This window comes from Mauremys reevesii, linkage group 7 (genome assembly GCF_016161935.1).
Source record: "Mauremys reevesii isolate NIE-2019 linkage group 7, ASM1616193v1, whole genome shotgun sequence".
NCBI classification, from domain to species: Eukaryota; Metazoa; Chordata; order Testudines; family Geoemydidae; genus Mauremys; species Mauremys reevesii.
The window spans coordinates 12843062-12870704 of NC_052629.1; the positions used below are offsets into that span (position 1 = coordinate 12843062).

General features: G+C 42.8%; 1 protein-coding gene across 30 annotated transcripts in view; it reads left to right on the plus strand.

The window, feature by feature from the left end:
- Positions 1-27643, plus strand: part of ATRNL1 (attractin like 1) — a 1032651-nt gene that overhangs the window by 175229 nt on the left and 829779 nt on the right. For all 30 annotated transcript variants that reach the window (XM_039547653.1, XM_039547651.1, XM_039547655.1 and 27 more), the window contains 2 exons: positions 15506-15680; positions 26807-26894. In XM_039547653.1, the coding sequence (XP_039403587.1) occupies positions 15506-15680; positions 26807-26894 (263 nt within the window). The remainder of the gene's footprint in view (positions 1-15505; positions 15681-26806; positions 26895-27643) is intronic.

Sequence of the window (27643 nt, forward strand, 5' to 3'; positions counted from 1 at the left end):
GCCAGACAACTCTCCAATACCAAATTCTACACGCCACTTCCCTCAGTTCCCACTGAGGAATACACTAAGAAACTGCACCATCTACTCAGGACACTCCCTACACTAACACCAGAACAAATCAACATACCCTTAGAGCCCCGACCGGGGTTATTCTATCTACTGCCCAAGATACACAAACCCGGAAATCCTGGACACCTCATCATCTCGGGCATTGGCACTCTCACTGAAGGACTGTCTGGATATGTGTACTCTCTACTCAGACCCTACGCCACCAGCACTCCCAGCTATCTCCGTGACGCTACTGATTTCCTGAGAAAACTGCAGTGCATTGGTGACCTTCCAGAAAACACCATCCTAGCCACCATGGATATACAGGCTCTCTACACAAACATCCCACACACAGATGAAATACAAGCTGTCAGGAACAGTATCCCTGATGATGCCACAGCACAACTGGTTGCTGAGTTCTGTGACTTTATCCTCACACACAACTATTTCAAATTTGATGACAATGTATACCTCCAGACCAGTGGCACCGCTATGGGCACCCGCATGGCCCCACAATATGCCAACATTTTTATGGCTGACCTGGAACAACGCTTCCTCAGCTCTCGTCCACTCAGATGCACTGGCAAGGTAGACAGAAAAAGGCCCGCGAACTTTTGAATTTCATTTCCTGTTTGGCCAGTGTGTTTGCAGAGCTCATGCAGAGCTCATCAGCATGATGTGCACATTGCCGGAGCACATTGCCCGGCCCGTACTTTGTGAGAAGTCTATGACCATGTCCCTCTCGTCATTGTGCTGCCATTGCCTCCTCGCCTGGTTTTGTGCGAAACAATTGTCTGCCGTTGCTCTGACGGAGGGAGGGGCGACTGACAGCATGGCTTACAGGGAATTAAAATCAACAAAAGGGGTGGCTTTGCATCAAGGAGAAACACAAACAACTGTCACACAGAATGGCCCCCTCAAGGATTGAACTCAAAACCCTGGGTGCTCAGCAGAAGATGCTGCATTACGCTTGCTAGCCATCATCATCTGGCTGCTCGCCAGAAGACGGTGCAGTACGACTGCTAGCCATCATCATCTCCTGGGTGCTCGGCAGAAGATGGGAATGACCTGGCTGAGTCACTCCCATGTCTGCCCAGGCGCCTCTGACTGATCTCACCGAGGTCGGCTAAAAGAGCACCCAGGAATATGACGATGATGGCTACCAATCGTAATGCACCGTCTGCTGCCAAAAGGCAATGAGCTGCTGCTGTGTAGCAATGCAGTCCCATGTCTGCCAGCACCCAGGAGACGTACGGTGACGGTGAGCTGAGTGGGCTCCATGCTTGCCGTGGTATGGCGTCTGCTCAGGTAACCCAGAAAAAAGGCGCAAAACAATTGTCTGCCGTTGCTTTCACAGCGGGAGGGAGGGAGAGGGGGGCCTGATGACATGTACCCAGAATCACCCGCGACACTGTTTTTGCCCCATCAGGCATTGGGATCTCAACCCAGAATCCCAATGGGCAGCGGAGACTGTGGGAACTGTGATAGCTACTCACAGCTACCCACAGTGCAACGCTCCAGAAGTCAATGCGCTTAGAGCATTTTGTGTGGGGGGACACACAATCGACTGTATTAAAAATGATTTCTAAAAAAACAACTATAAATTCAACCTAATTTCATAGTGTAGACATACTGTCACTAATTCTCTTCTTGTACCACTATGCAATAATCCATGCATCAGGATCAAGGCCAACTCCATGCTTAAGAAAATTTGGATAGAAAAAGGTTTAATAAAAATTAAAGATCTAATACAGGATGATAGACTGCATTCCTACAATTTCATGTGTAACAAATATCAGCTACCACTGTTTGAGTTCCTTCTTCCAGTGGCTGTGCTCAAGGATTCATGCAAAGATAGGGGGCAATTGGTCTGTTTCAACATTCTTATCTCTAGAAGAACATGTTAAGAAATATGGAAACAGAGGCTTTGTAGGAATTACTTATGGGTGGCTTAATGCTTTGCATTACCCTCTCAATCTCCGTCTCAAAGAAAAGTGGGAAAAGACTTAGCCTTACTATCACAACAGAATCCTGGGAGGACATCTGGCTTAATGTGAAAGATTCTTCAAGTTCTTTATGCTTATGATTCTTCTAGAACAAGATATCAAACAGATACTACTTAACCCCGTAATGTTTATTTAAGGCTAGGTCTACACTGGGGGACGGGAGAGTCGACCTAAGATACGCAACTTCAGCTATGCAAATAGTGTAGCTGAAGTTGGTGTAACTTAGGTCGATTTATCTGGCCATGAGGACGGCAGCAAGTCAACCGCTGCTGCTCCCCTGTCGACTCCACTTCCGCCTCTCACCACGGTGGAGTTCTGGAGTCAACGGCAGATTGATTTTATCGCATCTACACTAGACACAATAAATTGATCCGCGATAGATCGATCACTACCCACCGATCCGGCATACCCTAAGGCTAGATTAGCAATGAACAGTGAGTGTTGGAGATAGACTCAATCATATGCCAACTTTTCACACATCCACTATACCTAAATGCATGTTGTTCTAGAACAATATATTCAGTTCTCTCTCAAAATCTTTTAGGTGTTGCTATCTTTCCTTCCCTGAGGTTGTGTATTTTACAGGTGCTGGATGGTATTACCAGTTAACATTAAGAATTTATGGATTGCAAAGTGGCCAAAAAACTTACTTTGAGAAAATAGAAATCTGCAATTCCTCCCTCATACGCAGACTGGCATAGTGAGCTCTTTACTACTGCATTAATGGAAAAAATGATTCTAATAGAAATGCTTGGAGAAAATATGAGGATAACTGGTCACACATGAAACTATTGCATCCTTTTGCAGTTCAAAGTGTACAGTGCTCACTTTATATTTATTTTTATTACAAATATATGCACTGTAAAAATGATAAAAGAAATTGTATTTTTCAAAGCACGTCATACAAGTACTGTAGTGCATTCTCTTTATCATGAAAGGTGAACTTACAAATATAGAATTATGTATAAAAATAACTGCATTCAAAAATAAAACCAATGTAAAACTTTAGAGCCTACAAGTCGACTCAGTCCTACTTCTTGGTCAGCCAGTCACTCAGACAAACAAGGTTGGTTACAATTTGCAGGAGATAATGCTGCCTGCTTCCTGTTTACAATCTCACCTGAAAGTGAGAACAGGCGTTTGCATGGCACTGTCGTAGCTGGTGTTGCAAGATATTTATGTGCCAGATGCACTAAAGATGTATTTGTCCCTTTATGCTTCAGCCACCATTCCAGAGGATATGCTTCCATGCTGATAACGATCCAAAGCAGTGGGGAATGATGCATGTTCATTTTCATCATCTGAGTCAGATGCCACCAGCAGAAGGTTGATTTTCTTTTTTGGTGGTTTGGGTTCTGTAGTTTCCGCAACAGAGTGTTGCTCTTTTAAGTATCAGAGGGGTAGCTTTGTTAGTCTGGATCTGCAAAAGCAGCAAAAAGTCCTGTGGCACCTTACAGACTAACAGACATATTGGAGCATGAGCTTTCGTGGGTGAATACCCACTTCATCCCATGCATCTGACGAAGTGGGTATTCACCCATGAAAGCTCATGCTCCAATATGTCTGTTAGTCTGTAAGGTGCCACAGGACTCTTTGCTGCTTTTGCTCTTTTATGACTTTTAAAAGCATGTTCCACACTTCGTCCCTCTCAGATTTTGAAGGCACTTCAGATTCTTAAACCTTGGGTCGAGTGCTGTAGTTATTTTTAGAAATCTCACATTGGTACCTTCTTTGCGTTTTGTCAAATCTGTGAAAGTGTTCTTAAAACGAACATGTGGTGGGTCATCATCTGAGACTGCTATAACATGAAATATATGCAGAATGCGGGTAAAACAGAGCAGGAGACATTCAATTCTCCCCCCAAGTAGTACAGTCACAAATTTAATTGACACACTTTTTTTAACAAGCATCATCAGCATGGAAGCATGTCCTCTGGAATGATGGCCGAAGCATGGAGGGGCATACGAATGTTTAGCATATCTCGCATGTAAATACCTTGCAATGCCGGCTGTAAAAGTGCCATGTGAATGCCTGTTGTTACTTTCAGGTGATGTAAATAATAAGTAGGCAGAAGTATCTTCTATCAATGTAAACAAACTTGTCTTAGCAATTGGCAGAATAAGCAGTAAGACTGAGTGGACTTTTAGGCTGTAAAGTTTTACACTGTTCTGTTTTTGAGTGCAGTTATGTAACAAAAAAAACGTGCATTTGTAAGTTACATTCATGATAAAGAGATTACACTTCAGTACTTCTATAAGGTGAATTGAAAAATACAATTTCTTTTGTTTATCATTTTTACAGTGCATATTTTTATAATATAAAAAATATAAAGTGTACACTGCACTTTGTATTCTATGTTGTAATTGAAATCAATATTGAAAATGTAGAATAACATTAAAAAATGTAATAAATTTCAATTGGTATTCTATTGTTATAAGTGCGATTAATCTCGATTAATTTTTTTGAGTTAATCGTGTGAGTTAACTGCGATTAATAGACAGCCCTATACTTTATATTAAAACAATATTTTTTTAAAATGTCCTGTGAATTTTGCATATGCAGGAAAAATAGAGGCGGCAGCCATATGAAAAAATGGAGAGTAATACATAAGGCTCCAACACTGTGGTGCCATGTAGAAATGAATGAGAGAGTTGCTTAGCAAGTCCCACATGGTGGGCTCATCACCACGAAAGCTTGACTTCCTGCTGATTTAAGATGTGATGACCTAGAAGGGGTTATGACTGCCCAGATGCTATTGGGTTAACACGCAAGAAGGAAATCTCTTAACTGTTACCATTTTAAAAAGGAACAGGGTCTGCTTAAATTAAATCTGCCATTTTATAAACATCCAGTGTAAAGAATGCAGGGTGGGCAAATGCACCACTGTATTCTGAACAAGCTGAAAGTGACAGGCACTGCTGGAAGCCCTGTTACGGGAGAATTACAGTAATAGAGCTCTGTGGTCACCAGTGTATGTGTTGCAGTTGAAAGGTTGTGACTGGATAAGTAAAGCAGCTTTCTGCACAAATAGCACAGCTGGAAAAACACTTTCATACTGTGCCTAACACATTCTTTCTATAGAAATTATACCAAGGGTCTTCACCTAGAGGAAAAGAGAGCATCCTGTCACAACGTGTATACATCAGCAAACCTGTTTGCCTGTGGTTGGGGATGAGGTAGCTCTGGTGTACACAGCCGACAATATTGACAAGCATTTTTACAAAATAGAGGCGGAATTTAAATGGTCTGTGAGGTGAGCAAGTTGCATTTTATCAGAGTGCTGATGGTACTGTACCCCATGTTCCCCAAAACACTCTGAGATACCTCAAAACCACTGAGAAGTCCAGCAGGACCAACATGGCAATCCAACTGTGATGTAAATTGTCTCCTGGTTTTCGGATCGTGATGCAGGAAAATATTTATGTTCAAGCCTGCTTGGAATTAAATAGCAACCAAACAATTTCTCAATCACACACCCCGCTTCCCCCTGCAAAAAAAAAAAAAAAAGGTAATTGGCAAAGATTCCTTGTATATGCATTAGAAGCGTTCTTATTGAAAATGCTAGTTTGAGGATGGTTGTTTTGTTCCCAAGTAAATAGTTTATTATGCCTGTCACAAATAATGCCACATGCATATGACTTGCTTTAAATAGTTGTCACATAATGGAGAGGATGGTAAAAGGCGGCTTGAGGGAGCCTAAAGCAAAATAATTTTTAAAAAACATCCTTACCAGAATCCTGTCAAGGCAACTTGGATGAAAGAGTTTCCAGATTCCTGATGGACCTTCATGCTAATGGGCCTTGAGACACTAGTCCAGACCCCATATAAATAAACTAGAAAATATAAAGGAATTTCTATAACTTTTGTGGGCTAGAGAATGTTTTGTCTTTCTAGATCTCCAGAGAGACACTGTGTACCTGAAAGGATATTTTAAAATGTCTCCAGTTCATTGTGATACAGAATATTTTTTTATTGTACACATTTTGATAATGAAATAATTTGGGGATGTATTTGAGAATTTAAAAAAACCTTATTTATAGTTTATAAATAGTGTTGTCGAAATACACTATATAAAAATTGTGTATTTTGACTCCAGTAAGATGACATGAAAAACAAGAAGCAGCTAATAACTACAAAACCTTTGTTGGGATAGTAGGGTTAGCTAAATTTATTCCTACTGTTCATATGAACAACAGATCTCAGAAGCCTATATTGAACAAGTCAATATTTTTATTTTCCTAGTAGTCCCTAAGGAACAGATTAAGGTCCAAGACTATAGAAGCTGTTTTCTCATTAGGTGGAAATTGATTTGAGGACTTGAACTACAGAAGCAGATTGCCACTTTGGCAGTTCATTAAACTCTTCAATAAATAGAAATTTGATTCTTTCTTTAATGTTGTATATTTGAGTAAATTACTATTTTAAACATATAGAATTTTTTTCTACTTTGAGTGTAATGTAATTGATTTGCAATTCAGTCTTAGAAGGTAAAAATCTCCTACTTTCCCATAGACTGAGTGATCCATTATAAGGATAGGAGGAACATCCAATTAAAAAAAACACACAGAAAAAAATGTCACACATCAAGTAATAAATGGGTATTTCTTAACTTTTTACAGCTACCATGCGATGTTTCAGACAAAATGCATATATTGTGTTTTTTTGACGTTTCCATAGCATAAATATATTTTCTTTCCAACAGTGTTGGTAGTTTATAGTATTTGTATTTACTTGGGAAAACAAGACCCATATGTGGCATTTGTCAGCACTACCTTTATGACCCATATTACTAAGTCTGGGTAAGGAAATAGGACAAACTATTCTACCATGCAAAAGCATCTGCTTTTTAAGTGATTTTACAATAAAATCCATGTAATTGTATCTCTTTGTTGTTTGTTTAGTTATAAATTCCTCACATATACAGTCTGATACCTAAGTTGTATTCATGGCTTTAGATTTAGATTAGTAAAATGTAATGGTTGTAAGAAAGTTATTATGCATGAGATTTTTTTTAATTGTTGATCATGGGAATGATATTGTAGGGTTCATGTACTTTTAAGCTTTGAGTGTTGAACTTCATATTTGTTCTTTTAAAAACCATTTTCTCACATAATCATTTTACTGTTATGTACAGTGAGATTTATGTACTGAACACATGAATTGAATTTATTTTTTTTTATAATCTGTCTTTACAAATTGAAGTCTGGTTCAGAATAACTAGTGCATCGTTTGTTTTCTTAAATACATCGCTACCTCGATAGAACGCCACCTGATATAACACGAATTTGGATATAACGCGGTAAAGCAGTGCTCTGGGGAGGGAGGAGGGTTGTGCACTCCGGTGGATCAAAGCAAGTTCAATATAACATGGTTTCACCTATAACGCGGTAAGATTTTTTGGCTCCCAAGGACAGCGTTATATCGAGGTAGAGGTGTATGTTAACTACTAATTTTCACTATTACTGTTTTATGTATTTTGTTCAGTGTTTGCCACTTGGTGTCACTGTTTACCACTATATTTCTGAGCCACAGTAGTAAAGCTAATAAAAGATGTAAATGTCTTTTAGTTGTCTGATTCTGGGCCTTGACTCAGCAAATCACTTAATACATGCTGAACTTTAAGCATGGAGGGCTTAAGCACTTAAACATCAATTAAGCACTTAAACATTGGTTTAACTTTAAGCAGCTGAGTAGTCCCATTAATTTCTGTTTTAAAGTTAAGAATATTCTGAAGTGCTTTGCTGAAACAGAGTCCAGGTGAGGTTAAATTTCTATTAGAGTATGTGTACTAATGCATAAAATATAATTTATTAGAATTCTTCACATTTTCATTAGAACCTATGCCAATACCATTAATCTTTTCTGGCCACAAAATAAAAGGAAAGACAGTAATTGAGCTTGTACAGCATTTAAGAAATAGAGTGTAATTTGTGTACAAGCAATCATGATCCTTTTGTTATTTAGGAAGTAAAGTTGACAATTTATGTGCAGCTGAGGACAACATACAGATGATGTTTTCCTGGCAATTGTGTGTGAGTTTCTAATCCTAATGAGTCTTTCAATAACCTATACACTTTCTCAGTTTTTCCATAGAGGATAATATAATATGTATAGATCAACTACACCTTGCTCATAATTATCTTCTATAAAATATCAAGGAGGTTATTTTAAGGGGAAAAGTTCATATTAATTTTGGGCAGAGTTGAAGTTAGATTGATGGGCTGCAGAGGCATCACCTTGTTCCCAGTACACAATGAGTTAACTCCAGTTTCCTTTTTTTTTCTCCTTTGGCATGTGTTAAAGAGAAGGGCTGTAAGAAGGCTGTGGGAGAGACAGAGGGATGGGAATGTCTGTGGATTGGGCAATCTTTTATTTTTCATGAAATCATAGACTCATAGGGTTGGGATGGACTGCAAGGGTTATCTAATCTACCCCCCCTGCCAAGATACAGGATTTGTTATGTCTAAATCATCCAAGACAGAGGGCTATCCATCCTCCTCTTGAAAACCTCTAGTGAAGGAGCTTCCACAACCTCCCTAGGCAGTCTGTTCCATTGTCCTATTGTTCTTACTGTTAGGAAGTTTTTTCTGAGATTGAATCTAAATCTGCTATGCTGTAGTTTGAACCCATTGCCTCTTGTCCTGCCTTCTTTGGCAAGGGGTGTGTGTGTGTGTGTGCGCGTGTGCGTGTGCGTACTACCATGTTAGGGACTGAAATAACCTTTTTTTCTCCTTGTCAATATATCCTTCCCCACTTGGCAAACATTTACTTTGTTGTGTTTTTAGTGCGGCACCACTCTTTTTATCTTTGTTTATTCCTTTGTCTGAGAAACAACATCTCTGGTGATATCAGCAGGAATTAATGGCTCTGGGAACAGTATTACAGTAGATAGTGGAGTTCACATATGTTATGTTCTTGTGATCCCAGCAAAACTGCTTTGCTTTTTAAAATGTATTAGCAAACCAGTTATGGATTTCAAGTATACATTTAAAATTGATGCTTATACTCTATAGAACAGGGGTCAGCAACCTACGGCCTTTGAAGGAACCCCAGGCTGGCAGTGGGCTGAGACCCTGGCTGGCAGGAGCTGGCGGCTGAAACCCCAGAGCGGGGGCAGGCTGAGCCACTCAGCTGCCGCTCTGGGATTCCCGCTGCTGGCCCCTTGCCAGCCGGGGTCCAGCCGCCGGTCCCACTCAGTGCCCGCTGCTGGTCTGGGTAAAGGAACCCCAGGCTGGCAGTGGGCTGAGACCCCAGCTGGCAGGAGCCAGGGGCTGAAACCCCAGAGTGGGGGCGGGCTGAGCCACTCAGCTGCTGCTCTGGGGTTCCGGCTGCTGGCCCCTTGCCAGCCGGGGTCCCCGCTGCAGCCCCACTCACTTTGCTTCTGGTTGGAGTTCCAGCACAGGCTCCCTGCTAGACATGGTCCAGGCCTCCGGCCCTGCTCAGCCCTACCCGCCGCCAGCTCCACTCACCTCAGCTACCGATCGGGAGTTCCAGCCGCTGACCTCCTGCCAGCTGGGGTCTGGATCTCCAGCCTTGCTCAGCCTGCTTTCTGGCCTCGAGTCCCAGCAGGCCACCCTGGGCTCTGCTCCTGGCCTTGGATCAGTGCTCTGCAGCCCTACCCGCTCTGGCCCACTGTCCCCAGCCTGGGACAGTGAGGGTTGCATATGAGGCAAGAGGGGGTGCAGCTTAGCACCCTCATCTTAAAATTGCTTATATCAGACCATGCTGCGTTTCACCTTGTGCCTGCCTTCTATCGCCATTTTTTTCCCACAAAGAGTTGAAAGGAACATTTGACAAAATGGCAGCTCCTAAGAAAGCGAAGCTAGATGTCTGATCATTTCAGCCTGCTTGGACAGATGCATTTGGATTTATTGAAAAGAAGGACTTTGGTATTTGTGCTTTCTGTTATGGAAGTGTTATTTGTCATACATCAAGGGTTCGACATTTTGAAACAAAGCACGAGAAAACCTTTCTTGATGAAGCAGACAAGACTGAATCGATGAAAAAGGCAGTAGCAGCCCATGAGAAGCAAAGCAGTGTTTTTAAAAGCTTAAGTGTAAGTAAAAATCAAGCTACAGAAGGAAGTTACAAGATTGCACAGTGCATTGCAAAAAAATGGAAAGCCATTTACAGATGGGGAATATATAAACGTTTTTCTCAGCAGTTCGGAGATTTTGTTCAATGATTTGCCAAATAAAGATAAAACCATATCTAGAATAAAAGAACTGTCCATCTCTGCCAGAACAGTTGAGAGACGCATAAGTGAAATGGTAGAAAACATTCAGGAAAAGCAGACGACTGCATTGAAAGATACAGCAGTGTTTAGTGTTGCAGTTGATGAGAGCATGGATATAAATGATGTTCCACATTTGGCAGTTGTTGCAAGATATTGTGCTTCCAATGAAATCCAAGAGAAACTTTGTTGCCTAAAACCCCTGTATGGCACAACAAAAGGGGAAGATATACTGTAAACCATTTTGAAGAACAAGGACTTGACATCAGAAAAATATTTTGTGCGACAACAGATGGTGCTCCTGCCATGGTCGGAAAACAGAAGGGATTTGTAAACTTACTTGAAGATCAAATTGGCCGTCCGACAGTCAAATTTCACTGTATCATCCATCAAGAAAACCTGTGTGCTAAAATTTCTCATTCGGAGCTTAATCATGTGATGAATACAGTAGTGCGAATTGTGAATTTCCTTGTTGCTCGATCTGCTTTGACTCACAATTTCAAGCACTGCTAGAAGAGATGGACAGTGCTTATAACGACATCCCACTTCACAGCAACATTCGGTGTCTAAGTCGTTGCAAGGTTTTGGTGCGCTTTGTAAACTGTTTTGATGCAATTAAGGCCTTTTTGTCGGAAAAAGAACAAAACTACCCCGAACTGGATGATGACATGGCTGTGTAAGCTCATGTTTCTAACTGATATCACTGCTCACTTAAACGAACTCAACCTCTGTCTCCAGGGTGCAGGGCAAACAGTTCTGGATCTCTATGAAGTCTGGAAAGCATTTGTTGTGAAACTAGCAGTTTTTTCCAGGGATATTCAAACTTCTACTTTCCGCTACTTCCAACTCATAAAAGAGCTATTGACACATTGCACTGTCAGTGTCAATGAGATTGGAAAGTACATGCAAGAACTGGAATCAGAATTTTCTGACAGATTTCAAGATTTCCAGTGATTTGGCCCAATGCTTTCTTTTCTAATTAAACCTGAAAAGTTCAACAAAAGCAACTTGGATTTGTCTGTATTTAAGTGGACGGGTGTTGAAGATTTTGAAATGCAACTCATTCAGTTAAAAAGCTCAGAATTGTGGACATCAAAGTTTGTGGCTCTGCGGAGTGCACTTGAAGCTACTGAGAGAGATATGGGGCCTCTATTCTGACCTGCTGGACGTCTCTGCCAGTGAAATTTAACTGTTTGAAGAAAATTGCGTTTGCAGTGCTTTCAGCATTTGGAGCCACATACCTGTGTGAACAGGTATTTTCACACATTAAATCTGTCCTCTGTCCCTCTCGGAGTCGGTTAACAACTGATCACTCAGAAGCCTGTGTGCAGCTTAAAGTATCCAAATACGTGCCAGACATTGGAAAACTCAGCAAGGAAAAGCAAGGGCAAGGATCACACTAACTTGATGAGATCTGCATTTTACCTTAATTTTAAATAAAGCTTCTGAAACATTTTGAAAACCTTGTTTACTTTACATATAACAGTAGTTTGTTTATAGAATATATAGACTTATAGAGAGACCTTCTAAAAAACGTTAAAATGTATTGCTGGCATGCAAAGCCTTAAATTTGAGTGTCTAAATGAAGACTTGGCACACCACTTCTGAAAGATTGCCGACCCCTGCTATAGAACATTTCTCATTAGATTATAATACTTTTATGGTCCATATGAATTTGGGCCTAAACCAATTGACATTCTTCCTTTGATATTAGTTGTGTGAATTGTTTTGACAACTCAGCTGAAAAAATGCAAGTACTTAAACAATAAAATAAAATGTAACAATCCACCACCAACACAACAACAAAAAACCCAGAATAGACTTTTGATGCTAAGTGCATGATTTGGGTATTGATAATATAGAGGTTAAATGGGCATAAGCCATTGAAATCTCACTTACACTTTAGTCAGTGTATACAGGTCAGACTAGATAATCATGATGATCCCCTCTTGCCTTAAATATGAGTGAATCCAGTCTATTTCCTTGGGACAGAAAGTTGAGTCAGGGAACATTCTGTTACAGAATTATTTCAGTCTTAACATTGTACCTGGACACCCACTGAATTTCAACACATGATTTTTGCTTAATATCACTAAAAAGATGTACACAGCAGATTATTAATGAGGTTGTAATGATGGAGTCAGTACAAGATGAAGTCTTTATGTAAGGCTTGAACCCCAAAACCCCAAATTTAGATCTAACAAGGTTATTGGCTGAACCATTCTGACACTTAGGTACTAGACCAGAAAAGAGACTGCAGTCTTGCAAGAGTTATTTCCTCTGCTATAAAAGCATATTCTTTTCATTGTATGTTTAATCTATATGTATAGTTATTGATTATAGTGGCACCGGGTAGCAGTTCTATTATAAACCACAGTTTATAACTTAGCTGGAAAAAATTGGCTTCAGGCTGAAACTTGACATACAGGGCACCAGCCTGAGAGCAATTTTTTAAAACACCTTTCCAAAAACCATCCATTCAGCCATTATGGGGATTGTAGCAGAAAAACAACACACAGTTGTTGTGCGGCTTTCAAAATCACAGCATATCATCTCTTTGATTTGTAAATGTTTAGGTACAGGAAAGAGTGATTACTTGTTCAAGTAAGGGGAAAGCTCCTCACATGTTAAGTGTGGAGTTAAGTTGTTCAGCCAAAATGTTGATTGCATCGTGTGCAGTAAGAGGTTGCTTTCTTCTGACACCTAGAGTAAGAATAACCCAAATATTTACATATAAACCAACATTCCTATGAGCCAATTCCTTAATGTACATATTAGATTTTCAAAAATTTATAGCTTTGTATATTTGATTATGGTAGATAGGATGGTTCTGTCACGCCAGGGAGTCCAAATCCCAGCCAGGAGAAGTGAGGCAGCACAATGCCTGGGAGGAGCTGGTGGGAGGGGAGGAGCCCATCCTGGATGCATGCTTGTATAAACCAAACTTATCATGAGATAAAGCCCTGAAATTTGGACATGTGTTTCTCTGCTTGTACAATAGCATGTAGAATTTTTTGTCATGGCTTAATAGAAGTAATTGAAAATGACAGGCTCAGTGTCTTTGTTATCCGAACTATTGTTCATATTTGTAATTGGATAAGTTTCCTAACTCTAATTAGAATTGAATGACTAATCCTTTTTTCTAGATTTTTATCACAACTACACCTTGCTCATTAAATTAGAGTATCAAAACATCTTAACGTGAAAGAAAAGGAAGAATCCAAAGAGAATTGTTATAATCAGTATTATTCAAATGTTTGAGGATAGCATTCTTAAAAGCAAAGTTGTTTTCTGATGTTAAAAGTAGGTGGAGTTGGAAGATATTTTTCTCTAGTACCAATAACGATCTTTACTTAATTTCTTAATCAATAAAACCCCTGTTACCTGAAACTATTAGGGACACAGAAAATGTTATAATGGAGGGCAGTCCCTGAATACTGACTTCAAAGCATGCTGCTTATAACTAGTGCACTGAATTCCTGCAGTGTCAGCCAACTTTGGAGAAGGTAGCCATTGGTCTAGCCAGACCTCTTATCAAGAATTCTCAGGGGTTTTGTCCAGGTTCTGGGTAACTGAGGCCCTGTTCCATAACCAAATGAAGACAATTGAAATAACACTAACATTAACATTCATTATGTTTTTCTGGTTTAATAGACTACTTTAAGAAGTCTTTTTCAAGGAATTGACACCTAATTCTTAGAACTCTCAATTAACTATATACTCCCTCTAACTAACTTTAAGTCTTAACACACTGGTGAATCTCCAGTTGTATGTCACTTTGGATGCAGACCAATTTTTAGTGAGCCAACACTCTGTTCCCATAGAAAATGAGAGAACTACACCGGAACACCCTTAGCAGCCTTTGCCCTAGGGTTCAGTAATTTCTCACGGCTTGGAATAAAGCTTTATCTCCCAACTGTCCAGGTTGGAGAGACTTATCACTTTCCTCAGTTTCAGCATCAAAGTGGTTTAATAATGTAACTGTCCTGGAATATCTATCTGCCATCACTTTTTACAACAAAAGTTGTATTGCGTGACTGATGATACCAAAACCAGAATAGGATATCTAGGATCACCAAATAATTCATTGTTCCCTAAACAAAAAGAAAAAGCAGTCACTCACTATGGACAATAACTGACATAAGGTGAATAGTGCAAACTGTGCCACCTTTCTAGCAAAGCCCTAAACATATTTAGTCTTGAAACATTAAAATTTTAAAGTTTCCTCTTGCCTATAGAACATAAAATCTTTAAAAAAAAAAATCATGTCTGTGATTATAAACATCTTTTCCTGTGGGTGGTTTTAAAATACTTGTCATTCAACAACAAATTTCTCTTGCAATAAACAGCTACCAAAATGTTAGAATAAGGTGTTTTTTTCCTGCTAGAACAGTAGATTTCTGAGTGTTGCTTTTGGCAGCTCTACAGAAGAATCTATAAAATATTTTATATTCAACTCTGTTTTTTTTCATAAAGCACTCTGCTGCATTTTCCTCTCAAAAACATGTGCACTATGGCACTCGCAAACACTAAAATTTGTTTCCCCAGATGTAACATAGTATAATATCAGAGGGGTAGCTGTGTTAGTCTGGATCTGTAAAAGCAGCAAAGAGTCCTGTGGCACCTTATAGACTAACAGACGTTTTGGAGCATGAGCTTTCGTGGATGAATACCTACTTCGTCGAATGCATCCGATGAAGTGGGTATTCACCCACAAAAGCTCATGCTCCAAAACGTCTGTTAGTCTATAAGGTGCCACAGGACTCTTTGCTGCTTTTATAGTATAATATATACTGTAACATAATGTACTGAAGTGTTATGTACCTTGATATAAAATTACCCAGGTTAGACCAAATAGCAGTATGATTTTTCTCCATGGTAATGTATAGTATACCCTTTGCTACCCTTTTATGACTAAACAGCATCTGAAAATTTGGTATGTCTTCCTTTCATTTTGTGATTCATGCAGTATTTTTTTTGAGTTGAATGCAGAAATCTACCTTTTCTTCCTTGAGCAAATATAACATTTTTAATGTCAGTGGCTTTCCTTGTTATCTAAATTATGCCTCAAGCTTCTGTTAAACATAAAAATCAGCATACTGTCAAAATGAGCAATCTTGACATCTATAATTAAACCATTCTAATTTCTACAGTGTAGAGCTTTTAATACCTTTGCCTAACAGACTATACAACTTACATATGTTTGTTTGTAAAACAGGCCCTGATTGTTCTTTGAACGTTCCTTCCACGGAGTCTTACTGGATTCTACCAAATGTAAAGCCATTCAGTCCTTCTGTAGGTCGGGCTTCTCATAAAGCAGTTCTACATGGAAAATTTATGTGGGTGATTGGTGGATATACCTTTAACTACAGTTCATTCCAAATGGTATTAAAGTAAGTGATTCCCCCTTTGTTATTCTTTGTGGAATTGATCTTTGCTAGGTAAATAACATTCCATTGAATTACCGTCCTATATTTGCATGCAAGCTTTATCAATCTATTTTAAAGGAATCTTATTAATTAACATTTTCTGTGTTCTAGTCATATTTTTTTAATTGCTGAGAATTAAAACAATGTAAACAATATTAGTTCATGACACTGGCACTTTTTTATAACACTTGCTGTTACTCTTTTGTGCTCTAAAATATTTAAGATATTTGTAGTGTGACAAAATACTCTGACTTGAATGTATTGTTTGTAAATATTATACCTAGAATGCTTTTTGCAATGTTAGTTAGTTATATTAAAATAGACTTATTATAATTAATGTTAATGTGAATTTACTTGCTGTTTTATTATTTATATAGCTTTCCAAAGTTCTCTAAGAAAGATAGGTTGCTGCCCTGAAGAACTTGCAATCTAAATAGAAAAATAAATCAGACATGGGGTAGGGTAATACGTATATCATGCAAATATCTTTTTTCACCAATTTTTGCATAGCTTTCTTTGCACTCCTCTTTTCTCTTTTGTCATCTGTCCTCAATCCACGCCTTCCTCCTTAGGCCTTGTCTACACTACAGGACTATTTCGAATCTACTTAAGTCGAATTTGTGGATTCGACCTTAATAAGTCGAATTTGTGTATCCATACTAAATACACAAATTCGAACTTCTGAGTCCACATTCACGGGGCCAGCGTCGACTTTGGAAGCGGTGCACTGTGGGAAGCTATCCCACAGTTCCCGCACTCCCCGCTGCCCATTGGAATTCTGGGATTTCCCCCCAATGCATGCTGGGGGGAAAAATGTGTCGAGGGTGGTTTTGGGTTAGTGTCGTCATTGAACCGTCAATCACGCCCTCCTTCTCTTCCTTGAAAGCGCCGATGGGAAATCTGTTCGCGCCCTTGTCTGGTTGGTTACAGCGCGGACGCCACAGCACTGCAAGCATGGAGCCCGCTGCGATCATCGCTGCACTTATGGCCGTTGTCAACTCCTCGCACCTTATCGTCCACCTCTTCCACAGTCAGCTGCTGAGAAACCGGGCGAGGAGGCTCCGGCAGCGCGGTGAGGAGAGTGGCACAGACCTCTCAGAAACCAGGATACGCCGGGCAGTGGAGATCATGGTGGCAATGGGTCACGTTCATGGTGTGGAACGGCGATTCTGGGCCCGGGAAACAAGCACAGACTGGTGGGACCACATAGTGCTGCAGGTCTGGGATGACACAGAGTGGCTGCGAAACTTCAGGATGCGTAAGGGCACTTTCCTTGAACTGTGTGACTTGCTGTCCCCTGCCCTGAAGCGCCAGGACACAAGGATGCGAGCAGCCCTGAGTGTGCAGAAGCAAGTGGCCATAGCCCTCTGGAAACTTGCCACGCCAGACAGCTACCGGTTAGTAGCGAACCACTTTGGCGTGGGCAAATCTACCGTGGGGATTGCTGTCATTCAAGTAGCCCACGCAATCGTTGAGCAACTGCTCTCAAAGGTAGTGACTCTCGGAAATGTCCAGGTCATCATAGATGGCTTCGCCGCGATGGGATTCCCAAACTGCGGTGGGGCTATAGATGGGACTCACATCCCTATCCTGGCACCAGCCCACCAGGCCAGCGAGTACATTAACCGAAAGGGCTACTTTTCAATGGCGCTGCAAGCTGTGGTGGACCATAGGGGACGTTTTACCAACATCAACGTCGGGTGGGCGGGCAAGGTTCATGACGCGTGTGTGTTCAGGAACTCTGGTCTGTTTAGACGCCTCCAGGCAGGTACTTTCTTACCGGACCACAAAATAACGGTTGGGGATGTGCAGATGCCTACAGTGATCCCGGGGACCCGGCCTACCCGCTAATGCCCTGGCTCATGAAGCCCTATACAGGCGCCTTGGACAGTGAGAAGGAACTCTTCAACTACCGGCTGAGCAAGTGCAGAATGGTGGTGGAGTGTGCTTTCGGACGTCTCAAGGGGAGATGGCGGAGCTTACTGACTCACTCGGACATCAGCGAAAAGAATATCCCCGTAGTTATTGCTGCTTGCTGTGTGCTCCACAATCTCTGTGAGAGCAAGGGCGAGACCTTTTTGGCCGCTTGGGAGGTTGAGGCAAATCGCCTGGCTGCTGTTTACGATCAGCCAGACACCCGTGCCGAGAGAATATCCCAGCGGGAAGCGATGTGCACCAGGGAGGCTTTGAAAGCGAGTTTCCTCGCAGAGCAGGGTAACCTGTGACTGTCCACTTGATTTTAAGAGAGCCTGATCACAAACCAAGTTTCCCCCACTTCCAAAGGACGTTTTAAAACTAAGGACATGTTTCAGTAATTAATAATAAATCTTTCGTTGACTTTGCATTTCTGTTTCTTGGTTGAAACATGGAAGCATTCTGTGCTGGGTAAGGTGTGCACTGATGTACAGACCGCTTGTCCAAAAGAGGACGGACAGCCTCCTGCTCCTACATAGGTCTGTGGGGTGGGGGACGGTTTACGGTGGTTGTGCATGTAGGGGGAGGGTTGCAGGAATGGGTGGGTTTGCAGGAAGGGGCGAGGGGTGCCGTCTTTGGATAGGGGTTAACATGACGGCTGTGGGTTTGGGCGTTGGAAGGGGTGAGGGGTGTGGGGGAAGGGTGAGTATCTGCCCCTGGATGAGGGCTCTTTTTGGGGCTCAGGGCACCGGGGAGGATCGTGGCTACGGTCCAAGTGCATGTGAAGGGAAGCCTGCCTTTACATTCGGGGATGGCAGGCACCAGGACCCTGGACAAGCATACACATCAAGGAAAGGCAGCATACACCACACAGACTGTCCCTGGTGCCTAGTGACTGCAGTCTGTGTGTGCCCTGCAGTTGACCCTGCACCCAAGTCTGTACCATGGCACTGTGGGCTATGCACTGAAATTACAATTTCCCCCCCCCCCACACCCACAGAAAGTCTTCTGACACGAGAAACGTGACGGAAACAGTGAGTAACACCAAACCGCTTTTAATAATGTAGTACACAGTGGGGGGTTTAAACTTGGAGTTGGGACTGGTTGATGCTGTAAGGAAAGAGCTTGTACAAATTTACAGCGCGAGAGTTGTCTCGAACATTATCGGTCTGCTGCGGTGCAGGGACAGTTCTCACGGCCCCTACTGCCCCTCCTTCTTGTAACTTTGGGTGAGGGGGGGACAGGACTTCTTGGCGTTGGAGGGCGGTTGCAGATGCACTGCAGGGGGGCTCTCTCCTCCTGCCTGCGGTCTTGCAGAACATCTACAAGGCGCCGGAGCGTGTCCGTTTGCTCCCTCATTAGACCAAGCAGCGTTTGAGTCGCCTGCTGGTCTTCCTGCCGCCACCTATCCTCCCGTTCCATGTGTGTACGATGCTGCTGACACAGGGTCTCCCTCCACTGTCTCTGCTCTGCCGCCTCCGCTCTGGAGCAGGCCATCAGTTCCTGGAACATGTCGTCCCTAGTCTTTTTCTTTCGGCGTCTAATCTGAGCCAGCCTCTGCGAGGGGGATGCCGGGGCAGTCCGGGAAGGAGCCGAAGCTGTGTGATGCGAAAAAGTAGGTGATTTCCTTGAACACATACATGTTTGCCAACAGTAAACACAGTCTAGTCAGTTTCAGTTAACAAGACCAAAGAGGGAACCAAGTCTCAGGAGATCTCAGAACTAGTCCGAGATTTCGGAATACGCTCTCATTGGCGGCGCCGTTGCACTGGATAGCGCACAAGCGAGGCGAGACAGCTGCATCCCTCTTGCACAAAGTCCTGGTAAGCCTTACAGTACATACTGCTTATCAGTTAGTGGTTAGCTGTGCTCTCCTGCTAAAGGCAATGTGCAAAGCAGAAAAGATGAGCCTTTTGCAGCCCCTCCCGCCAGTGCACGGGAAAGATCACTGTATGCTTTTCCTCTGTGGCCTCCAACACATGGCTGTTAAGCGAGGGTCATTCTTATGCAAAGTAAAAGTCTGTTAAGCGAGGGTCATTCTTATGCAAAGTAAAAGTCTACCATTCACAATAGTAACAGTACACTAATTCCCCTAATTAGATGCAGCACTTCCAGAACGACATTACCCTGAGGCGTGTCAGTCGGACTCAGAGAGAGTGGATGCTAACAGAAGCCCTGCACAGACCAGGACCATACGCTGCCATGCTTGTCGAGGCGATGCTTCCCCTTTACCTTAGGATGGCCTGGCGCGGAAGAGTGTGCTTCCACGGAGCACCCAATAAGGCACCTCTCCCAAGGAACCTCCTGCTGAGGCTTTTCCAGCTGCTCTCTGAGAGCTTTTTTGAACTGTCCCCAGAGGATTATTGCTCGATTCCTATATGTGTAGACCTACTTTTTGTATAGTTTGATATTTAAAAATTTTTATATAGTATTTCTATTTTTTATATACCTGTTTCTTAAAAAATAAATGTTTCCCTGTTTGTAGCACTTACCGCCTGATCCTTCCCCTGATTCCGAGTCCGGGTTAACGGGCGGGGACGGTTGGTAGGGGATCTCTGTGAGGGTGATGAAGAGATCCTGGCTGTCAGGGAAAGCGGGAGTGGGTTCGCTGTCGCCTGCGCCGTCCTCAAAAGACCCTTCCTCATCTTCCCCATCGGCGAACATCGAGGAGGAACTGTCCCGGTACACTATTCCGTCCTCGGAGTCCACCGTCACTGGTGGGGCAGTGGTGGCAGACCCACCTAGAATGGCATGCAGTGCCTCGTAGAAGCGGCATGTCTGGGGCTGGGCTCCGGAGCGTCCGTTTGCCGCTCTGACTTTTTGATACCCTTGTCTTAGGTCCTTCACTTTCACGCGGCACTGCATCACATCCCGGCTGTATCCTTTCTCTTTCATGGCTTTCGAGACCTTCTCGAAGGTCTTCGCGTTCCGCTTGCTGGAGCGCAGCTCCGAGAGCACAGACTCCTCGCCCCACACAGCGATCAGATCCATGACTTCCCTGTCAGTCCATGCTGGGGACCTCTTTCTATTCTGGGATTGCCCGGACTCCTCTGCTGGAGAGCTCTGCATCGTTGCAGGTGCTGCGGAGCTCGCCCCGATGTGCAACCAGACCGTCAGATTCAAACCGCCCAGACAGGAAAATGAATTCAAATTTTCGCGGGTCATTTCCTGTGTGGCTGGCCAGAGAATCCAAGCTCGGACTGCTGTCCAGAGCGTCAACAGAGTGGTGCAGTGTGGGATAGCTCCCGGAGCTACTAAGTTTGATTAGCATCCACACCAAGCCTAATTCGAGCTAGCCATGTCGAATTTAGCGTTACTCCACCTGCCGGGGTGGAGTACCAAATTCGAACTAAAGAGCCCTCTAGTTCGAATTAAATGGCTTCCTGGTGTGGACGGTTGAGCAGTTAGTTCGAATTAACGCTGATAAATTCGAATTAAAGTCCTAGTGTAGACCAGGCCTTAGTTATATGTGTTATATCCCTTCTTTCCCAATTCTGTCTTCCTGTTCTTTTACCCCCTTTCTACTCTTAGCAGACTTCATTATGTTAAGTCCTGAATGCCCTCAACTCCCATTGAATTTAATAGGAATTAAGGTCAACCCCACAGGAAGTGCTCAGCACTTCATAGGACTGAACCAATATTACTTGGGCTAAGAGGTAGTGGTTTACTACATGAGGATGTTAATGTGAAAAAAGGAGTTAGCCAATCAGAAATTTTAGTGAGTCCAATTTTGCCAACTCTCATGATTTTATTTCAAGTCTTGTGATATTTGATGTTTTTCTTAAAACACCAACTTCTGGAGTCAAGTGATTATGTGAAAAAATTGGCTTTTATTATAAAAAAAAAATTTCTGGCCCCTCTGGTTGCAGGGACAGCCTCCCTCAGATCCAGCCTATTGGCCATATTGGATACCCTGGTCACAATACCCTCCCCTAGAAACCCACACTTGCTGTGAGGGCTCCTTTGCCTGCCTCACACTTAAGAGATCCTTCTGGCAGGTGTTTGGGTCTGGTGGTGGAGGAGGAACTCTTTTTTAGTCCAGTACCAGCAGTGCTGCCACAACTAGCAAGATTTCCCTCTTCATCTCTGGATGAGGCGGTGATTACAGCATCTCCTTCCCCACCAGATGACTTTAGAAAATTGTGGATTGTCAGAGGGGAACTTCAAATTCCCCTGGGAGAGATTCAAGACCTCCCCAACACAAGTTGCTAGATATATCCTCCACACTTTGGGACTGGTGAGAATTTCATTACCGATTAACAAAGCTATTCTGGAGCCTTCTAGCACAGTGTGGCACAGCTACCCCTAAAGGGGCTGAAAAGTTCTACTACATTCCTGCCAAGAGTTCTGAGTTCCTTTTATCTCACCCTCCTCCAAACTTCTTTGTAGTGCAGGCTGAGACTGAATGCGCCAAACAACAACATCCTCTGTCCACACCAGCTGATGAAGAGGGCAAACATCTGGACCTTTTGAGAGACAAGGTATTTTCTTCTTCTAACCTGCAATTCAGGACAGTGAATTATTAGGCATTAGTAGCCAAACACGGCTTCCTGGATTACAGTAAATTCAAGGAATTTACTGATAGCCTGCCACATCACACCAGGCTTATTTCTGGGGCATATTGAAGAAGAGAAGCTGGTGGCCAGAACAGCCCTCCAATCGGCAGTGGATGCAGCAGATACCTCCTCCAGTGCCATGTCTATGGCCATAGTCGTGTAGGGAGTCTTGGCTCTATTCTTCTGGTTTCCCCAGGGAGGTACAAAACACTATTGAAGACCTCCCTTTCAATGAATCCCATCTTTTTAACCAGAAGATGGATGAATTGCTGCATACACTCGAGGATTCCAGGGCCACCCTTCGCGCGCTGGGCATCTACACTCCTGCCCTGAAGTGAAAATTCCACTGCCAACTACTCACTCAGTGCTATAGGTCTCCTCAATTCTACTCTGAGACTTTAAGAGTCTCTGAGGAAACATCAAAAGACACAGAGGTCTTGCCTCCCAGGGCCCCCCCTCACAGGCTTCGATGGCACAGCTGCAGCCTCCAGCCAAGAAGAATTTCTGATGTGCGCCTGAGAGCAGCCAACCACTGTGTCTACCACCTCACAACCCTCCTACTCCTTTGGGGGTCATTTAGCACTCTTTTGCCATGCTAGGAATACGATAACAATGGACAGATGGGTGTTGAACGTCATCCACTATGGCTATACGATCGAGTTTATCATTCTGACTCTTCCAATGCCCCCCTCCCTGACCTCTTCAGGGACCACTCGCACAACAGCATTCTTGCTCAAGAGGTGAACTCCTTCTTTCAAAGGGGAGCGATAGAACATGTTCCCCCAGAATATCAGGGAACAGGATTCTACTTATCTTACTTCCAGTTACCTAAGAAGAAAGGGGTGGACCAGTGCTCAATCTCTGGCACCTCAGTTGCTTCATCCACAAGCTCAAGTTGCATAGAGATAGTGATGCCTAGAGAAAGGCATGTAGTATATGGCTCTCGATACGAAGGACGCTTACTTTCACAATATTTATCTGCCCCACAGACATTTCCTGAGATTCACCGTGGGTACCCACAATTTCCAGTACAGAGTGCTCTCATTCGGTATAGCCACCAGAGTATTCATCAAAGTTATTTCCATCATAGTGGCTTATGTCAGATGTTATGGTGTCTTCATGTTTCCATATCTTGATGACTGGCTCCTATTCGTAGGACCCAGGCAAGAATCCCAGGTGTCAACCTACATGTTACTCAACCTTCTTTCTTTCCTCAGAGTCAGCATCAATGTCCAGAAATCTATCGTAGACCCCACACAGTCTTTGGACTTCGTAGAAGCTACCTTAAGTTCAGTCACAGTATGAGCTTCCTTACCAGCAGACAGGGTCCAGGCAATAAGCAACATCATAACTCACATCATGAACTATCCATATGTACCAGCCAGGACTTGCCTGTCCCTCCTCAGCCACTTGGCCTCATGTACCTACGTGATCCCCTTTGCACGACTTTACCTTTGCTGCTTCCAGACATGGCTCCAGTCTGTTTACTTGCCGAACCACCATTCCATGGTTTCCATGCTGATAGTCCCTGACAAGGTGCTATCATCCCCCTAATGGTGGATAGACGCACGTCACGTATGTTTAGAGGTTCCTTTTCTTCCTTTCTCCCCAGACAAGACGATTATCACTGATGAATCTTTGGTGGGCTGTGGGAAGGAGTGGACTTCACCTCAACAGTCACCTGGCTCAAGGAGAATAGACTCCCAGAGAATCCAGGATGCACATAAACATCCTGGAACTTTGAGTTGTGAGAGAAGCATGCCAATCCTTTTGTCCCTTCGTCCACTTGCACCATGTTCTTATCATGTCTGATGTAGTAGGGGCACAGTGGTCCCTCCCCCTCTGGTTTGGAGGGAGGCCCCCCGCCTCAGTATGTTACCAGGATCACAGCCTACTGTTGGAGGAATTAGCAGAGTAGGTGCAGTGTCCCAGCCTTTCTGACAGGGTTAAGTCCAAATGGTCAAGAGGCCCTAGGCAAGTTAGAGCTAATAAGCAGTCTATAGCACTAACCCTTAGGCAGGGGAGCGCTGGCAAGCCGTCTACAGCGCTGATTCCCTTAGGCAGGGGAGCTCTGGCAAGCCGTCTACAGCGCTGATCCCTTAGGCAGGGGAGCGCTGGCAAGCCGTCTACAGCGCTGATCCCTGAGGCAGGGGAGCGCTGGCAAGCCGTCTATAGTGCTAATCCCTTAGGCAGGGGAGCGCTGGCAAGCACTTGCCACGTGGCCTATGGCAGGGACACTGCCACCCCAGGGGTAGGGGAATGCAGGCCCGCCCGACTCCACTGTGTTCCAGCCCAGGGCCCTAACAATGGCAGGGTGTCCCACTGCCGGGTCAGCAGGGATCCTCTCGCAACATACTGGCTGGCTGTTAAGCCACAGCACCATCAAACTTAACCCCTGGGCTACTTCCTACCAGAGTTCCAGATCTGGCTCCGTGGTCTCCGGTTCATCAGGGTATTCGGCCGCTGGTAGTCCCACCAGCTCCAGCTCCTCCTCAGCCTCAGCTTCTCCAGGTCCAGGCCACCTTCTGGCTCGACTGCAGGGTCTGCGGGCAGCAGCAAGCAAGACATGTCTGTCTCCTTCTCTGGCTCAGCCTCCACTGGGCGGAGAGCTCCACCTTTTGTACTTCCTGGACTGCCTCTCAACTTCTGGTGAGAGGGCTGGGCCCGGCTGGACACTGCCCAGCTGGGCAGAGATAGTGGTCCCATCTCCTCTGCCTAGAAGGGAGGCCACATCGCCTCACTACATCTGACAACACCACCGCTGTTTTTTTACATCAACAAACAGGGAGGGATGAGTTTATCCGCATTATGCACAGAGGTGATCAATCTCTGGAATTGTTACATTAACCACCAAATACTCTTGTCTGCAGCCTATGTACCCGGGACACAGAATGTATTTTCAGACTCACTCAGAGGACATTTTATGATCAACCAGGAGTGGGAACTTCACAATTTGGTAGTACATGACATTTTCACTCAGTGGGGGATTCCTGCCAGAAATCTATTCACTTTGCAAGTGATCAGCAAATGCGCAACATACTGCTCCAGGGGAGCCCTCAGCCACCACAGGGTGATGCCCTCCTACACCCATGGTAGGACCAACTCAACTGTGTCTTTCTTCCGCTACTGCTTTACCTTGAGTACTGTACAAGATTCGATGAGACAGAGTGATGGTGGTGGAAGGAGGCATGAAAAAGCGAGTTAAAGTACTAAGAGAAACAATGTGAGTTTCTAGGACTAAAGTTATACTGTGGGCCAAATTCTGCTGTGAGTTACCTCAGTATATATTGGAAATAATTAGAGTCGATAAGATTACTCTCCGTTTGTGCCTGCATCACTCAGAGAAGAATTTGTCCGTTTTGTTTTTTCAGTACTGGTGCTTAATATGTTTAAATTAGAATATTTGTGTCATGTAATATTTTGTAATTCAGTTTTATAAAGAATGACTTATATTGATCACAAGGCTGCATGTGTAAAAACTTCTCACATTCCAGATGCTAGGTCCTTTTGATGCTGATGTTTGCTTGAAATAATAAGAGGATTTTGGTTCCAAAGGTGATAGTGGAAGTGATTTCTCTGCTGTTTTCACAGGCAGGAAGGAAGGACTACTTAACAACTGGTGGGAGTGCTAATTAGAATCAAATTATAACTTTGTTCACCTGTCTTGGCAAGAGATATATGCTTAAAACAATGGTTCAAGGTTTCTTGAAATAAATGAAAGCTGTTTGACCAAGAAAGAGGAATTTTCTTGGCAAAATCAGTATATTAAGGAAATTTGGAAAATTCAATAAAAATGTAGTATACGTATAGCAATGTTCATCCCAAAACATTTTACAAACTATAGGCCAATACTCCAGTGTGCTGTGACTGTTTTGTACTACTCTGTTGGCACAAAGTAGGCCTAAAGCTGGCCCTTTAGCATCTGGTACAATTTTTTATAGTCGCCATTAGGAGAGAAGCTGGAAAGCAAAGTGGCTTAAAGCTGCTTTTGCCCCAAGCGTCTCCCTCCTTCCCCACAGTTTATTGGCTGGACCATAGAATCTGACATGATATATACAAAGTAATTGCTTCACTCCATTCCTAAAATACCTCTAAGGTAGAATACCATAGCTGTTTAACAGTGCACATCAGCACTGCACATGAGTTTTAGATTGCATTAAGTTCAGGCCTGGATGGTAAAATGAGGAAAGGAACTATGACTTCAGGTAACTTTCCTTTTGGATACAAGCAAAGAATGCATCTTCTTTTTTGAAAGACATGCTGTATGTTTTAAATATTGTAATAATACTGTAAACATACTATTGTAACCATACTACGCCACTATTAAACATATTTGTATGCATTAATGAACAGGATATGAATCATGAAATACAGAGTTGGCTAAATGGATCCTTGTAATCATAATTTTACTTGATGATATATGCCTATAAAATGACATTTTTCTGATTTTTCACAATTCCATACTAGAATATTGAAGCCCAAAACAAGATAAAACATTCAGAAAAATAGGGATTTTATGTCTAGTATGTATAATGCAAGAAAACTACATGTCCAAAAAATGTCCAAACCCAGCATTTTGTTCTAGATAATAAAATGTTTACTTCTCTGTTTATCTTTTAGCTATAATTTAGACAGCAACATATGGAATGTAGTACCTGTATCAAAAGGACCTCTCCAGAGATATGGACACAGTCTTGCTTTATATCAGGTTGGGATACTTTTAATATTTTAATTCATTCTTTCATGCACAATGTTAATGATCAGTCTGAAGTTGAAAATGTGATTAGCCATAAATTTTAAACTGGGAGGATAATCTCATTTCTAGTTTTACCCTTGTGCCATAGCCTTCTTCAGTCCTTACTTAGAAAGATTGTCGTACCATTTCTTAATGTAGATGGTAACTCAGTTTTCAAGCTGACACTGAGCTTTGAAAACTGAGACTGAGTAAAATAGTACAGAATAGGAGCTTATGGTTTTGTGTAATTTGAACTGTTGACATGAGAAGTACACTTTTTTTGTTCATTTACTTATTTCAGTTTCACTGTCATCTTGTTAGCACATGCAGGGCCATAGCTGTATTAAAAAACTAAAATTGCAGTACAGTAGTATGTACTGTAAGATGTATAGGTAAACTGAACTGTCAGTCTTGCTGCTATGGCAGAATCTCTGGAAAAACTGAAGCAAGTCCTAGAGGTGAAAGCTGTTGTGCTACTTTCTTGAAGGTAAATTGAAAGACTTTTTTTAAATTAAAAAACCTGTTTAATATTAACAGAATATAGTTGCAGAGTTGATACTTATAATTAAACACAATTTTTAAAATCAGATTTTCTTTGAGACATCTCCAACTTCTAAAGCACCGTAAGGTATTCAGGAAATGCAGTGTAATTCTTTAGGTAGCTTTTTAAATTTTAGCAATCTCATTGACTCTTGCAGGAAAAACACAGAACCTTGAATTTA